Source organism: Jaculus jaculus, chromosome 1 (genome assembly GCF_020740685.1).
Source record: "Jaculus jaculus isolate mJacJac1 chromosome 1, mJacJac1.mat.Y.cur, whole genome shotgun sequence".
In the NCBI taxonomy this organism is placed as follows: Eukaryota; Metazoa; Chordata; class Mammalia; order Rodentia; family Dipodidae; genus Jaculus; species Jaculus jaculus.
Genome location: NC_059102.1, coordinates 291,323,317 through 291,340,610, shown reverse-complemented (window position 1 = coordinate 291,340,610; position 17,294 = coordinate 291,323,317). Strand labels below are relative to the sequence as shown.

General features: G+C 35.2%; 1 protein-coding gene across 2 annotated transcripts in view; it reads left to right on the top strand.

Annotated features, from left to right (window-relative positions):
- The window catches only part of Odr4 (odr-4 GPCR localization factor homolog), a 41,109-nt gene that overhangs the window by 12,386 nt on the left and 11,429 nt on the right, over positions 1-17,294 (top strand). For both annotated transcript variants that reach the window (XM_045146985.1, XM_045146988.1), the window contains 8 exons: positions 2,516-2,622; positions 4,428-4,464; positions 5,329-5,469; positions 6,367-6,459; positions 7,546-7,611; positions 11,238-11,366; positions 11,934-12,024; positions 15,578-15,763. In XM_045146985.1, the coding sequence (XP_045002920.1) occupies positions 2,516-2,622; positions 4,428-4,464; positions 5,329-5,469; positions 6,367-6,459; positions 7,546-7,611; positions 11,238-11,366; positions 11,934-12,024; positions 15,578-15,763 (850 nt within the window). The remainder of the gene's footprint in view (positions 1-2,515; positions 2,623-4,427; positions 4,465-5,328; positions 5,470-6,366; positions 6,460-7,545; positions 7,612-11,237; positions 11,367-11,933; positions 12,025-15,577; positions 15,764-17,294) is intronic.

Sequence of the window (17,294 nt, the reverse complement as noted above, 5' to 3'; positions counted from 1 at the left end):
CCTTACTTCTTTGATGGGTTTTGAGTTTTCTCAGTGTCTACCACCATCTCCACAGAGAAGCTTCCTTTGGCCAGCAGGGAGAGCAACATTCATACTCATTCTTTCACGTTCTCTGCAGAGTTCCCTGAGGTATGGTGGGTGCGTTAGAGATAAAGCTTCCTGTACCAAGCACTGGGCTTTCTTTTCTTGTCATTTTTTGAGTCTTAGATCTCCCCAGTATTCATCACCATTTGCTTATTTCTATTTGCTTGGAATATCTTTTCTGTCACCCTAAATTGTTAGCTGTCTTTGATATGAAGGTGGACTTCTTAAAGATAGCAGAAGGATAGTCCTGTCTCTCTCCAGCCTTTCAATCTATGTCTTTTGATTTGCATTAATTTAATCCAGTTGATATATTATAGAATGGTTATTGAAAGGTGTGAGTTAATCCCAGTCATGTGGATAATCTTGCAGAGTTGGGTGTTTTCTTGATCTTCATTTGCTTGAACACCTGTTCTAGTTTTCATTGTTGTGGTTTTCCTTCCTATAGCCTCTGGTATGTTTATTCTTCTCTTCAGTGCACAAAGTACTCCAGCCAATATTCTTTGTAGGACTGGCTTTAGTGCTCAAATATTCATGTATGGGCTTTTATCATGGAATGTGTTTCTTTCTCCATCTATTAGAAGGTAAAATTTGCAGGGTATTGTAGTCTGGGTTGGCAGCTGTGCTCTTTCATTATCTGAAATACTCCATTCCAAGCCCTTCTGGACTTTAGAGTTTCCATTGAAAAATCACATGTAGGGTCTTGCTATAGCCCAGGCTGACCTGGAATTCACTATGTAGTTTTAGCTGGCCCCAAACTCATAGTGATCCTCCTACCTCTGCCTCCGGAGTGCTGGGATTAAAGGTGTATACCACCACTCTAAGCAGGCTTACCTTTATAAGTGACCAGCTATTTCTCTCTTGCAGCTTTTATTACACTTTAAAAAAAATTGTATATTTAGTGTTTTAACTATAGTATGACATAGGGAATTCCCTTTTTGGATCTGTCTGTTTGGTGTTTTGTATGACTCTTGTACCTGGATTAGCTAGCCTCTCTTTTATAAGATTTGAAAATATTTCTTCTACATTTATAGAAATAGTTATTGACCTGAAGTTTTCTCCTTATTTGCTCATGATTTGAACATTTTGGCCTTTTTAGGATATCCCACATTTCTCTCAAAATCTGCTCATAACCATTGTGGAACTTGTTATTGGTTCTGATCTCCTTTTCTGCCTTGCCTTCAAGACCTGAGCGTCTGTCTTCCACATGACCGATTGAGGGCTTTCGTGGGAGCTTTTTAATGGAGCTGTATCATTCTTGATTTCTGTTAGGTTTTTCTTCAGTATCTCAGTTTTTTTATTTGGTTCCATTTTCATTTCATTTTATTATTTTATTTATTTGTAAGCAGAAATAGAGACAGAGAGAGAAAGAGAGAATAAGCGCACCAGGGCATCTTGCTCCTGCAGATGCACTTCAGATGCATGCACCACTCTGCATCTTGCTTTATGTGGATATGGAGTAATCCAACCCAGGCTGTTAAGCTTTGTAAGCACAAGTGCCTTAAACCACTGAACCATCTCTCCAGCCCCCATTTTCATTTCTGACTTTGATTTCCTCATTACATTTAGTTGGTTGTTTTCTCTTAGGCATTTGTTTGTGTCCTCTTTGAATTCATTGAATTCACACCTGGTTCCTTGTGCTATTTTCTTTCTTTTTTTTTCAGTGCTGAGGACCAAACCCAGGGCCTTGCACTTGCTAGGCAAGCACTATCCACTCAGCTAAATCCCCAATCCCCATTATGGTATTTTCAAATGCAATTTGTTTTAGTTGATTCTTCTCTCCCTCACTTCCATCTCTGCTCCTTCTCTTATACTCTACTCTTTCCTTGCTATTTACATATCAGATGTATCCTTTTGCCCTCCCTCTCCTCTTTCCACATCATCACTTTTTTTACCCTCTCTTGGTCAACTTTCTAGCTGTCTAGGCTTTACCCTCATTCACACCCATTTATATATATAGATAATAACTTCTATGTATGAGAGAGATCATGTGATCATGGGGCTTCTTATACTTGGATGTATTTTTGTGTCCTTATTTATTGTCACCTTTTGTGACATTTAAATAATTGCTAAACAGGTAGCATGCTCCCATTATTGTGGAAAGTCACCATTTCTCATTATAATAACAATAGCTTATATTTTGTATTTCATGTAAATGTTGATTGCCCAAACTTAATCTTTTCATGCTCAGTTCATCATTAATTACAAGAAATTATGTTTTTCTATTTAAAACTCAATTTTTATGTAAATCCTTAAAAATTAAATCCCAAATGGTTAATACATTATTTCTGTTTTTAGTTTGAAGAAAACAAAAATTAAATGATAGACTCATGGAATTTTGAAGCTAAATAGGAGCTTAAGCACATTATATTAGCTGCTTTCATACTCAATTTTTTATTTGCATTGAATTAATATGTAGCTTTCTGTCTTTCAGCTAATATTTGCTATGGAAAAATCCATGAATAGAAAAAGACTGTGGAATTTCACAGAGGATGAGATCTCAGAGCGAGTGATACTTCACATTTGCTCTTCTACAAAAAAGTATCTTTTATTTAGGAGTTTATAGTTAAAACTATATGATACCAGCAATCCCTGCCCAGCCCACCGTGCCTTTGCAGTGTACTCAGTAAACCTGTCCTCCTCTTGCCGCCCCCAACAGCATATAGTATCAAAATAATGTTCTTACAGGTTTTTCTTCCTTAAGCATATATTTAAATCATTTTTTAAAAGGCATACTTAAGTCGAGCATAGTGTGCATGCCTTTAATCCCAGCTCTCTGAAGGCAGAGGTAGAAGGATCATGAGTTCAAGGCTAGCCTGGTACTACGTAGTGAAGTCCAAGTCAGCTTGAGCTCAAGTGATACCCTACCTTGAACAAAACAAAAACAAGACATAGTTGGAGTTTTTATCTAAATAACACATAATTATTGGTGCAAACTGCTCATAATGATAGTAGTGGTAATAATGATTGTTAATCACATGCAGGCTGTATGATTGAGACAGCTACCAGGGGCTCAGGACTCTGAATGTTTTACCAGCTTTTTGTCCATGTCCATCCAAGCATTGTCGGCCCTCTGGAGAGATCAGTGCCCACGAGGCATAAGAGAATAATGTTTTTATTATGTTAATACAGTTTTTGCCTTTATTTCTTAAAGATAAGATATACACACAATTCATAGAATGCATACACTGAAGTGGACAGTATAGTATGTGTGAGAAATCCTTTTGACTTTTGCTATGATCAAGTCACATTCAATGCCAATTACAGGGTTCCTTAGAGTCTCTCCTTTCTAACTTGCCAGGACAGACTTTTCTCCTTTAATCTCATGAAAGGAGGTGGCACAACCCAAGGTCTAACTAGATTAGGACATAGAGAAGACAATTTTTTTTAAAAAACCATTTCTGCAGAAGTTAAGGATTTAACATGCTTAGCATTTAATTGGAAAGTTTTGTGCATTACTTCTTTGGCCCAATATACATTCCTGGGATGTATCCCATCCAAAATAGTACTCCTGCACTGGTGAAATGGCTCAGCAGTTAAAGGCACCTGCTTGCAAAGCCTGAAGGTCCAGGTTTGATTCCCCAGTACCCATGTAGAGCCAGATACACACAAAGTGGCACATGCATTCATTTGCAATTGCAGGAGGCCCTGGGGTACCCATTCTCTCTCACTCTCAAACAAATGAATATTAAAAAAAAATAGTACTAGTGATAGGATTAAATCAGCCTCAGAGATAAAATGTCACATGTTTTCTCCCATGTGTGAGTTCTGTATTTTATATAAATAGGTAAAATGATATATGTCCATGAAAAAACATGAAAGTAGAAGTGAAGTGTTTGGGGAACAAAGGGATTTTAATGGTGGGAGGGAAAAGGAGAGGAAAGGGGTATTGGGAAATATGCTCAATCCTTTACGAAGATGACCTTATGTAAACCAGTGTAATATAAGTAGAAATCCAAATAAAAGAATAAATAGGAGTCTCATTACAAAAATTATTTTTTATGTTTATAAAATTCATTACAAAAAGCACTCCTTTTTGTTATGCAGTATGTTTGAGGAAAAATTAACAGGAATTTTTATTCTATTATGATTTTCTATTCTATTATGATTAGCAGTATTTGGAAACTAAAGGAAATTTGTTTCATTATTTTCATGTGCCATAAGTACTATAGTCATAGAGATTTATATATATTTACATATGTTTTTATAAACACATACTTACTCGTTTTTGCCTTTAGGTATGTAAAATATTTTTCCTTGTATGAACTATTTTTCCTTTTTTGTTCATTTATATTTTGTTAATATGAATTATTTCTTTTAATCACTTATTTCCTTAATTAGTAAAGAATATCTTGTCGAACTTATGATATCCATGATCCAAAGGTAAGAAAAATTAGAAGTTTTTTTTTTCTGTTTTGTTAAGTATTTTTAAATAAAAATCTTGGTGTTTCATTATAATAATTTTTAGTACTTTTACTTATTGGCATCTATGACCACGTGTAGTTTTTTATTTTATAATTTTATTATTTAAATTATAGTTAAATTTTTATTTTTGTTAAGCTCAGTTCTGTTTCTGTTTAACAAGCTGATAATCAAAATGACTGAGAACCTTTCTGTAGCTGCACTGCTTAGTCAACAAGCTGCGCAGACCAACATTTCTCTAAAAGCCATGTGAAAAATAGCTTTGCAGTATTGATAACAAAAATGGGACAACTCTACTCAGAGCAATAACTCAGTGAGCACTTACTGCAAATGAGTGTTTCTAGAATTGAAGCTTGAAGTAAGAGCTGAGTGTGGACTGAGCCTTTTAGAGTTCCAAACATGGAACTTTCTATCTTTTCCACCCGTCAGTTGTGGGGGTGGGGGTGGGGCTGCCAAGGATGCAAGAAAGAGTACTGACAGTTGTACATGCTTGGCTTTTTACTTAGCTCCAGTTTTATTTTGTTTTGTTTTGAGGCAAGGCCTCACTGTAGCCCAGAACTGGAACTCATTCTATAGCCACAGGCTAGTCTCCATACTCACAGCAATCCTATTCAGCCTACCAAATGGTGGGATTAAGGTGTGAACCACTGTACCCGGCCTTGTTACTTAGTTCTAATCTGCTGCCTTTTGAGCAAATATTTGGCCAAGTGTACAGGATATTAGCTTGTTTGTGCTACGAGGTTGTGCTTTTTATGATGTCTCAATTGCATGTATTTTACCTGAACTGTGTCATACTCCATTTTTCCATCTTCTCTCCTGCTAAAGAGTTCAGCAAAACCAGCAGACTGGAAATATCAGAATGGGATATCTTCGTCATGGCTTTCTCTAGAATGTACCATTCACCTCAGCATCCACATTCCACTCTCCACTACTTCTGTCAGTTATACTCTAGAGAAAAACACAAAGGTATCAAGGAAAATGAACTTTCTTCAGTGATTGCTGAGAGGGCAATTAGTTTTTATTTTGGTTGTGATATTTATTTTATAATCCATAAACACTGAAGTGATTGTGTTATCTGAATAATAAATTTATTACTCCACTTGAATTAGGACTTTTTTAGAGGTAGGGCATAGTCATAGTACTAATATATTTAGCATAATGGGTATTTAATAATGACTTATCAATATATGTTAAGTATAATTAGATAATAATATAGACAAATATCTATACTTACAGCTTTCTCTTGATTCTGATTAGTCTTCCTTTTAGTTCTTACTTTAGCTTGTGTATGTGTGAGTGTGTTTGTGTGTGTATATATCTATGGCTACTGCAGCCACCCAGCTTTGATGAGGCTGCTGCAGATCCAAGTTCCAGTTCTCACACTTGGGCAGCAAGTATTTTACCAACTGAAACATCTCCCCAGCCCTACAATCCTTCTTTTGTCTTATTATCCTTTTACTTATCCCTCATTTTTCCTTTTCTTCCTTCATTGAAAAAAGTAGATAGCACTCATTTTTCCTTGTTAATACTGCTTTATGGTATTTGAAGCTCATTTTCTCTTTCATATCTTTTAAAGAGAATGAGCATTGTTGAGTTTTATTTCTATGACTATATAGGTAATTTTAAGACTCTGGGGTTTGTGAAATAAATGTTAGTTTAGGGTAAAGATCAGAAAGGTATTAAATATGGATAAGGTACTAAACAATTATGATACAGTTTTTTTTAATTTATGATCCTGAATTTAAATTCTGAGGTATTGATACCTAGAGATTTAAAAAATTCATTGTATTACTGAAAGAAAATCATATCTCAGGAATTTGATTAAGATGAAATTATAGCTCAGATTTCCATGTGTTTTTAAAGAATGGACTTATACGCTGGGCCAAGCAAATAGAAAATGGTGTTTATTTGATAAACGGACAAGTTAAAGATGAAGATTGTGACCTTATAGAACAGGTAAGTTGTACCCCCCACCACAAAAAAAAAAATCATTTAGGAAATATTTGTATAGAGGGCAAATAGATTTATCTTTATCTTTGCCTTCTCATTTCTAAGGTCTCTTAAAATAAAGGGAAAGTGTATTTCTGAGAAAATGATGGGAAGAGATAGTCTTTATTTAATTGGAATCCTTAAATCTGCATTTGGGTATGTCATTTAAACTCCATCCAATCTCCAAATGCTAAAAGGCTTACTTAAAACTAAACATCCCATGTTGTTTTACCATGGTAACATTTTATTGAAGCCTCTATAAGAGCTTCTGAATACCTTTACCTGAAGAAGGAACTTTGGTGATCTTTCCTTTTAGAGCAGGATCTGCAACTGGTAAAAGGCCAAGTAGTAAATCTTTTAGACTTTTAGGCTATATCTGCTGTTGTCACATTAAAAATTATATCTTTTGGGCTGGATAGATGGCTCAGTAGTTACGACACTTGTCTGCAAAGCCTAAGGACCCATGTTCAACTCTCCCAAGTCCCACATAAGCCAGATGCACAAGGTGATGCAAGAGCACAAGGTTGGACATGTGTACAAGGTAGTTCACATGTCTGGAGTTCGATTGCAGTGGCTGGAGGCCCTGGCATGCTAATATATTGCTCGTTCTCTCTCTCAAAATAAAAGGCCAGTCTGTTGGGCTTGCCTCCAAAAATATGTATATCTTTCTTTCTTTATGTTTGACTATAAAACACTGCTGAGTTATAATTGGACTTGTTTCACAACGTGATATATCAAAAAAATCAGAATGATCATGGATGTGCCAGTAAATCTTCATTTACAGAGATAGGTGGCTGTGTGGATTTGATCTAAGAAATATAGTGTGTCAATCTCTAATCTAGAGGAATGGAAGGGGGAATGATTATTTAGAATCGTTGATTAATACAGAGTATTTAACACAATACATCTATATAAAAAACTAAATTAAAATAGTGCGAATTGTTTTTTCTCTCAGTGTAAGTACTTTTTGTCTCATTTTTCTTTTATGCTTCATGTGTAACCTCAATATTCAGGCTTTTAAGTTTTTGTGGTTCTTTTTGTTTTGTATTTTAGAAAAGATCTAAAGGAAATGCTCAAGCAAGTAGTCCATTTTGTGATGTCCGAGTGCTAACACCATTGGTAAATATTTTTAAATCCACTTACTCAAATTATGTAATAGAATATGTGGATTTTATTGTTTTTATAATTGGAGAATTAAAAATTTTTAGAAATACTGGAAACTGTATAAAATATTCAGCTATAGGAAAGTTACTCCTAAGAAATATTTTGATAAAATGTATTTGAGCCTTTTTACCTGAAGGCTATTAAAATTATTGAAATTTTAGCTTTTCATAGATAGTAATGTTAAGAACATATATTTTACATATATACAGACACATGTGGGTATAGACATATGTTTAAATGTTTTGAACTGTCAGTTTTATAAGTAAAGTTATAATATTTAGTACCTTAAAAGTAAAAGGCATACATGTGTGTAGATATGCCAGAATTTGTCATTTTAGGACCTGGACAGGTATCTCAATGGTTAAAGGTGATTGCTTGCAAAGCTTAACAGCCCGAGTTCAATTCCCCAGTATCCACAAAAAGTCAGGTGTAAAAAATGGTGCATGTATCTAGAGTTGTTTACAATATCAAGAGGTTCTGGTATGCACATACTCATACGCTTTCTCGAATAAGTAATTTTTTAAAAGTTGTCATATTAAAGTTGGCCTGTACCTCAATCACATTAAAGTAGGCCTAAACCTCTTCTTTCTTTAATTTGATAAAAATACTAAAGCACTAATAATGACTTTTATTTTCTTTATGATTGTTTTAAATTGTATTTCATAATTTTACTATTGCTCAGAATTACCCTGGAGAATAGACCATGTTTATAGGAAACTTTTAATTTGTGTATCATCTGGCCTTTGAAACTTGGAAATGCTACTAGAACTTTAGGCTTTTTTTTTTTTAGCCAAACAAAATTAAATTACATTAAATTAAAAACATGCTTTAATATCTTTTTTATGTTTGACTATGAAACCTTATGAAGTTGCCATGATTTCTCAGTTTCTTTTTTAATAATATCTCAGTAGTTCTTTTAGTTTCTTTATTGCCCACATTAGTTTTTATTTTAGAGGTCTTTATTTTAAGGCTAGCTTTTTTTTTTTTTTTTACTTTTTACATAACCTGTCGTAGTTAATTTTACCTCTTGACTTTTAAAAGAGAATTAAGGCTAAAGAGATGGCTTAGCAGTTAAAGAGCTTGCTTGCTAAGCCAAAGGACCCAGGTTCAGTTCCCCAGGACCCACATAACCAGATGTACAAGGTGGTACATACATCTGGCATTCATTTGCAGTGGCTGGAAGCCCTGGTGTGCCCATTCTCTCCCTCTCTATCTGCCTCTTTTTCTCTCTTTCAAATAAATAAATGAGTAATTTTTTAAATTCTATTAAAATATTTTAGTGATATTTTAGATGTTTGGGATTTTGCCTTTTAACTTGTTTGTATTTCCTGAGCCACATGTTTTGCTGGTGTCATCTTTCTCTTACTGCCCACCCACAGTCAAAATCCTATCTGTGCAGTAATATCTAGTCTCCCATGCCAATACTGTAGGGTTTCATCTGGTCAACATAGCCAGAGAGGTCTTTATTCTTCTACATTTTCATGTTAGTATCACATATATTTCTGCTCTTGACAACAAGTTAGACTTGCCACAACTCTTTGTAAGCTAGTATGTTGTATTCTAGTCCAGATAACCAAAAGTCATTTATATTTGCAGAACCCTCCTCAGTTTCTACCAAAGCAGCATGAATATAATGTGTCTCAGGGCTGGAGGATGGTTCAGCAGTTAAAGGCACTTGCTTTCAAAGCCTGACAGCTCAGGTTCAGTTATCCAATACTCACGTCAAGCAAGATGCACAAAGTGGCACATGTGTCTAAGAGTTCGTTTGCAGTAGCAAGAGGCCCTGGCGCACGCATTCTCTTTATCTTTCTTGCTCTCTCATAAATAAATAAATAAATATTTTAAAAAGATACATTTAGGGCTGGAGAGATGGCTTAGCAGTTAAGCACTTGCCTGTGAAGCCTAAGGACCTTGCTTTGAGGCTCAATTCCCCAGGACCCACGTTAGCCAGATGCACAAGGGGGTGCATGCGTCTGGAGTTCATTTGCGGTGGCTGGAGGCCCTGGCGCGCCCATTTTCTCTCTTTCCATCTGCTTCTTTCTCTGTCTGTCGCTCTCAAATAAATAGATAATATTTTTAAAAGATTATGTATTACAATTGTAAAATAGGGCATTCCCCACCCCCACATAGTTGCATCTACAATAAGCACTTGTGTGAAGCAAGCATGATAACCACTACACTGTGTAAGCCTGTCTCACAATAAAGTTATGTGCAGTGAGCAAGGAATCCCCATCAGTCTCCTCCACCCTCACCTTGTTAGTTCCACAGGAAACTACAGTATGAAATCTCATATCAGTATTGCCACCTAACTGATTCATTTGATGATAAATTTTAATTGAATAGACTGAGAATCTTTTCAACTACTTGGTGTGTGATATGTGTTTTACTAGCAAAATGTTCACATGAGTAAATTTGAATTCTTAAAAATAACTAGCTTTGGTGCTGGAGAGATGGCTCAGTGGTTCAGGTTGCTTGTTTATAAAGCCTGACAACTCGGGCTCACTCCCCAGTTCCCACGTAAAGCCAACTGCAGAGAGTGGTGCATGTGTCTGGAGTTCATTTGCAGTGGCAGGAAGCCTGATGTGCCTGTATAGTTTCTGTGTCTCTCTCTCGCCCCTCAAATAAATAAAAAATAACTAGCTTTTTGTATGAACTATATTAAACATTGACTACTCATACTTTTTCAGTAACTAAATATTTTTTTTCTATTTCTTCATTATCTTTCTTCATTTCTTCCTGACTGCAGAGGCTCATAGGTATATAACACATTTCACAGATTTTATTATGTGTTTTTTATTCTTTGAGAATGGGCCCCACTGGTGGATTGTTTATTCCATATGTACTTGGGCTGTAAGTTACTTTCTTATGATTTTTTAAAATCATCCTCTTGTTTCCATTCTGATGACGGCTGGCCTGAGTTCTATCTTAATGATTCCATGCTGCCACTTACTAAGATGATTGCTAAAAAGGGGTGAAACACCTGAAAACCAAGCAGTAGTTCAATTTTTCTCACATTAAAGAAGATGGAAAACAACCATGTGTTCCATTTGAAACCATTTTCTGTTGACAGCGAATGCTGATGTTAGATTTTTACATCAGGAAAGCGTAACATTACTCTTAGTGTATGAAAGTTATAAATTAAAAGCATATAAGGTAATGAGTCCATACATTGATTCTGATTTTACCATACTCATCATACCCTATTTTGTATAACCTGGGGCACTTTTTGTATTACACACCTGTGTGCTTTTATGTCATATCTGTTACAGCATCTTTTCATCTGAGTAATCTACAAACAAGTTATTTCTAGTGAATATCATGATTGAGTATTGATACTTTAAATGTATTCATAAGAAAACATTTAGATGTAGATGGGTTTCAGTCTGTATTCAGAATGCTCACAAAATAATATGTAACTATAAAGGGAAATATGAAGACATTTTAATAATGCAGAGAATTATTTCCAAGTACTTGACTTAACCAGAAAGTCCTCCTTTATTCATAAAAGGCTTATATAGCATCAAATTTCCTATAGTTAATAGTTGGGGCTCTTAGAACTTAAACAGATTTTGTCTTTTCAGCTCCTGAGTTCAGACCACAGATCCACAGCCACAGTCCAAATCTGCAGTGGTTCTGTAAACATAAAGGGTGCGGTGAGGTGCCGATCTTACATTCACAACAACAGACCCAAGGTTAAGGATGCTGTGCAGGTACCAAAAAGAAAGCAAATTAGCATCACTATTTAAAAATCCTATGATTTTATCCTTTTCTAACCTTAGATTTTGTAACTATTTGATTTTAATTGACGAAGTTCCAATCTTCCAAGATTTTCAGATGTACATATCTACTTTATACCTCTTTTAATGTTGTGATTCTACAGGTTTAATATATATTCCACGTGTCTAAATATTATTACCTTTGAAAAAATGTTTCTTTTGAGGGAAACTCAATTTTTTAAGCCAGAAAAAATATTCATAAAATAATTATTAAGTAATGTTCTAATACAGAAATTTAAGAAGTAATGACTTAAATTTATGTCAGTTATACCTTCCCTAATGTAAAATGTTAGAAAAAATCATTTAGATGCAGAATCTCATCTTTTTACTTGGCTTTTTATTAAACTATAAGCGTATTGCTATGCATGCCAAATAGATGTGTCAGTTACTTTGTGTACATCATTATTCTGGGAAGCAAGTTATGTTGGTGTTTTGAAATTCAGTAATTCAACTCTAAATTATTTTATTTCTTACTGTATTTTTTATTGATTTCTCCCCTAGGCAATAAAAAGAGATATTTTGAACACAGTTGCTGATCGTTGTGAAATACTATTTGAAGATCTGCTTTTGAATGAAATTCCAGAAAAAAAAGTTATGAGTATAAAATAAGTGCTTTTTGCATTTTTTCAGTTTGATTTAGTAATATGTCAAGCTTTAGTATATATAGTATCTTCTATAATATTTTTATAATAATATCTTTCATTATTGAATGAAAAAATTTCAGCCCCCCCAATTTTTTCTTGGGAACACTTTAAAATAGCAACTCTGTCAGCATTTAACAATTTCAGGGAGGATTTTTTATTCCAAGTTTTTTTTTAATTTTTTTTTCTTTATTTATTTGAGAATGACAGACAGAGAGAGAAAGAGACAGAGGGAAGAGAGAGAGAGGATGGGCACGCCAGGGCTTCCAGCCACTGCAAACGAACTCCAGATGCGTGCGCCCCCTTGTGCATCTGGCTAACGTGGGTCCTGGGGAATCGTGCCTTGAACTGGGGTCCTTAGGCTTCATAGGCAAGCGCTTAACCACTAAGCCAACTCCCCAGCCCTATTCCAAGTTTTTTACTAGCATGTATTAATTACACACATTGGGTTTCATTATAACACTTGTATACAAATATATATATGATATGATATGATATATATGTACACATATACATATATAATGTATATATACATATATATATAAATACTTGTATTTAATGCCCTTTATCATGCTCACTCCTGTTATTCTCCTGTCTTCCTCTCAGTCCCGTTGATTCCCTTCCTCTTCCCAAATCATCATCTTTCTACCTTATGGGTTTGTTTTTTTTTTTGTGGTGACCCAATGAGTTGTCCAGGAGTAGGGGTGAGAGGTTATCTACATGAGCATGGGCAATTTACTTTGTGGCTTTACCACAGAGGAATATACCTCTCCTCCAGCAATCATTAACTGTATATTAATCTCTGCTTTATCACCTTGTCTTTGGTAGGTTATCATAGTCACTGAGAGTTCAAGACCAGAATAATCATATCATGCCTGGTGGACAGTACTCCATGACACTCTACACCTTCCTCCAGCTCCTACATTCCTTCCTTCATCTTCTGCTATGGCCTCTGAGCTTTGGAGGAGATGATATATATGTCCCATGTTGAACTTATTATGTTCATCTAGTTCTAGGTTTTTAAAAAGTGAAAAGTTTTCTGGGTAATTGAGTGGTTTTGGGACTTGGACAAAGAGAATGGACTGTATAATTTGGCAGTAAGAGGAAAGACTTTGAAGTCCTTGGCTAGTATATTTGCTTTTTGCAACTATTACAATATACTTGAGATAGGCTTTTGTAGTAGACAGCCTCAGGTCCCTGAGGTGAACCTCCAAACTAGGCATGGTTAAGGAACAAGGGAATTTATTTGAAGCTTACAGATCCAGTGGAGTTTCCATAATGGCAGAAGAAGGTAGGACCCTCTTAGAGGACCAAGCAGAGAGAAAAGCCAAAAGCCACCACAAGCAAGCACACTTAGGAACCCCAGGCAGAACTCAGGCACTTAACATATTTTAGGTTGGAATCAGATCCACCTCAGGGCTGGAGCCTAAGATCTACCCACAGCGATACCTCCTCCAGTCTTTAATAAACTCCTGAATATATTAGGGGTCATCCATTCAAACTACCACAGCTTCTTATAAAGAAAGGCTTATGGTTTTGGAGGTTTCAAGTGTATGGAGTCTGCCTGATAAGCTCAGTCTGGCTTCTGCTATGTCACGTAACAGTGACAGGAGGCTAGGACATTGCATTGTTTAATGGCAGAACACTTGCCTAGCATGTATGACAGCCCAGATTCTGTCCCCAGAACCACAAAAGAAAAACAAACAGAGCAATACCTGCAAAATGGTAGTGACAAGAGCTGAATGGTGCCAGGCTCAAAATTTTGTAGTAACTTTCATTACTATTATTTGAATAAGTTTAAAACAGACAAAAACATTTCAATTTAAGCTAATCTGATAAAACTTTTAATTTCAGGCCAATTAAGAAAATAGTCTTATTTAGATAATAAATTGTCAACTTAAAAAAAAAATCATGGGTAGAGAGATGGCTTAGCAGTGAAGGCATATGCCTATGAAGCCTAAGGACCCAGGCTTGATTCTCCAGGTCCCATGTAAGCCAAATGCACATGGTGGTGCATGCGTCTGGAGTTCATTTGCAATGGCTAGAGGCCCTGGCACGCCCATTTTCACTCACTCTTTCTCTCTCTCTACCTCTAATAAATAAATAAAAATAAATCTTAGAAAAATTCAAAGTTAAATATTTTTTTTAGTTTGATCTTATAGCATATTCTTTTTCCAGGCAAATTTTGAAATGATTTAAAATTTTTGCATGCCAATTATCCATGTACATCATAACACAAGCTGTTTCAATTATCTTTTGGGTTAGAACACAAATTATTGCCCTGATTTCAATATGAGAATTTACATGCTTCAGTACCAATTGCAGTAATTTACTTCTACAGCTAGGAGGCAGTCTGGTCATAGAACAAAATTCTCCACATCTCATAAGCAAACGAAATCATACCCTGAATTGGGAAGTAATAAATTAAACCATTTCTCATGACACTTAGGGAATTCATTATCTTCTGTTTGTAATTATACAAAGAGACCATCAATTTCTTGATAAGAAAATGTAGGTTGCTATTAAAATAGTTTTCTACCTGATATTTATATTGATAACTTTTTAATCATACCTGACACAGACACAGGGGTTATTCTTTGTAAAAATCTCTACTATTGTGTTTGTAAGAATTGAATCTTGAGCTAAAACACCAGTTATGTGTTTATATAACTGTAGTGCCTTATTTTAGAAATTTGTGGAGATTATGGTTTGTAGAAAAATTACCATACTTATTCATGGTTTACATGAATTCAGGGTTTTGTTGTTGTTGTTGGAACTTATTTAGGGCTCTTTACACAAAGACATTACAAGTGAACCAAAAAAAAATTAAATAGTGAAGCAAAAAGAATATGAAATAGAAAGTTAAGCAGCATGCTGGCTTGTCACCCATATAATCCCTAGCATTTGGGAATCTAAGGTGGGAGGATCCTGAATTAAAGACCTGGGCTATGGAGCAACAGTTATCTCAAAAGAAAATCAAAGAAAACAAGATGGGGTTGTTGGTTAGGTTGTTATACCAAATGTATTCGTTGATTTTCTAAACATATGTGACATAGTGAGGTGAAGTTAACAGTGACATTAACATAAAAATGTGTGCAGTCATTTCCTGTATACATTATGTAAGTCAGGCTCTTAATTTGACTTTAACCATACATGTGAAGAAAAAGTCAGCTAAAAAATTCACAGTATTTGTAAGGTTATGGCAAACAAAAAAGGCATCAACTTTAGATTAGTTACAAAATAGCTTTTGAATGTTCCATCATGGAACAGTGGTCCTATAAGCATGAAGGCAATGAAAGGTCTACGTGTTTCATAGGCATATCATTTAAGCCCTAGCAGAGTTGAGTTAAAAGACAACTCAGAGCAGTTCTGTGTCATGTCCAACACAAAGTGAAAAAGAATTGTCACATCAACATTTATTTCTGTTTTTTATGTAGTTCTGAAATATTTTTCTTGATACCTGTAGCAGATATATCTAAATATTGATAATGTTCCTTCTTTTAGATTCTGAAAAAGAATTCCATGTACTCCCTCACCGGGTTTTTGTTCCCATTGCTGGATCCACTGTAACATTATGTGATTATAAATTTGGTGATGAATCAGCTGAAGAGATCAAAGACCATTTTATAGAGATGTTAGACCATACAATTCAAATAGAAGATTTGGAAATTGCCGAGGAAGTAAACGCAGGTAATTAAAAACCTGATTAGACTACAACTAAGTTTACCTAAGTGTCAAGTTTAAATGCCACTTGTCTTTGAGATTACCTTAGTCTGTGTGTTGGACATACATGTGTTTGGCAGGGGAAGCATGTGTGCCTATGAAAACCAGAGGATAACCCTGATTGTCATCCTCAAGAATGCTGTCCATCTCATTTGAGATAGCCCCTCACTGGCCCAGATTTCACCAATTAGGCTAGATTAACAGGCTGATGAGCTCCAGGCAACCTGTCTCTGCCTTCCTAGTGCTTGGCTTACAGATATGCACTACCATGCATGGCATTTACTTTGATACTTGGGGCGGAACTCAGTTCTTTATGCATGAAAAGCATACTATCTCCAGCTCATTAAATTTCTTTAAAACCAATTCTACTTGGTACCTCATAATATTAATAGGTATTTAAAAATATATGTGGAAGAGTTTTACATGTAGAAATATACAATGCATGCTTTGCCAAAGTTTAATATACATCAAGTTTTTTCAAGGCTAATAAGTAGATCCTCATAAGACACATTTAGCATTAAATACATGAAAATGTGTAACTTTCAGGTATTTAAATATGAGAAAAATTTTCTCAAAGCTGTTTTTTTAATTAAACATGTTTTTTAAACTGTTTATTTTTTCCATGTAATTTGTCATTGTCTTCATATCCTCATCATATAATAGGTACTTCATAAAGGGTAGTAGACAATTTCCAAAATTAATTCAAGATTATTTTCACTGGGCATAGATTTGTAGTACTATCCAATTGTGTCAGTTACTTTCTCATTTCTGGGACAAGGTTTCTGGCCAGAAGCAACTTAGGGGAAGACATGGCTTATTTTTGGCTTACAGTTCCAGAGGATAGAGTCCACCTTGGCAGAGAAAGCATGACAAGAGCAGGAAACCGGCACCACATTGTCACATCAGCAGAGTAGTAGAGAAGAGCAAGAAGGGCTGAGCTGGAACACCCAAGTCCACCTCCAAGTAACAAACTTCCAGCCAGGTTCCTTCCCCTACATGTCCTAACCTCACAGTGCCACCAGCCAGGGACCAAATGTTCAGACATATTAGCCTATGGGAGACATTTCACATTTAAACCACCACATCCATGTTGCAGCACATGTTATCTCCTACTCATTGGTTTAACATATGACCTTAGCTTTTGGAAGGATTTTATTTTGGGGGTTATTTTATTTTTTGCTTTGCTTTGTGTTTGATTTTTTTTTTAATTTCTAATGAATTTAAGTCATAAAAACATGTCTATAAATAAATTTGTAAGTATATTTGTCTTCCTCAGTTATTTAAAAACATGTAACAAAAGTAGTTATTTGTACATATCAATAGATATTGAGTAAAGAACAACTTTAGAAATTTGTGCTTGTAGACTTTCTGATAACTTTTGAATGTTTATGAAATCTGAATGTAACAACTTTTAGTTTATTTATTCCTATTTGCATAGCTAGTCTCTCCTCCCCCACACGAAGAAAAGAGTACACTCATTATAGTGAGCCCATTTAGT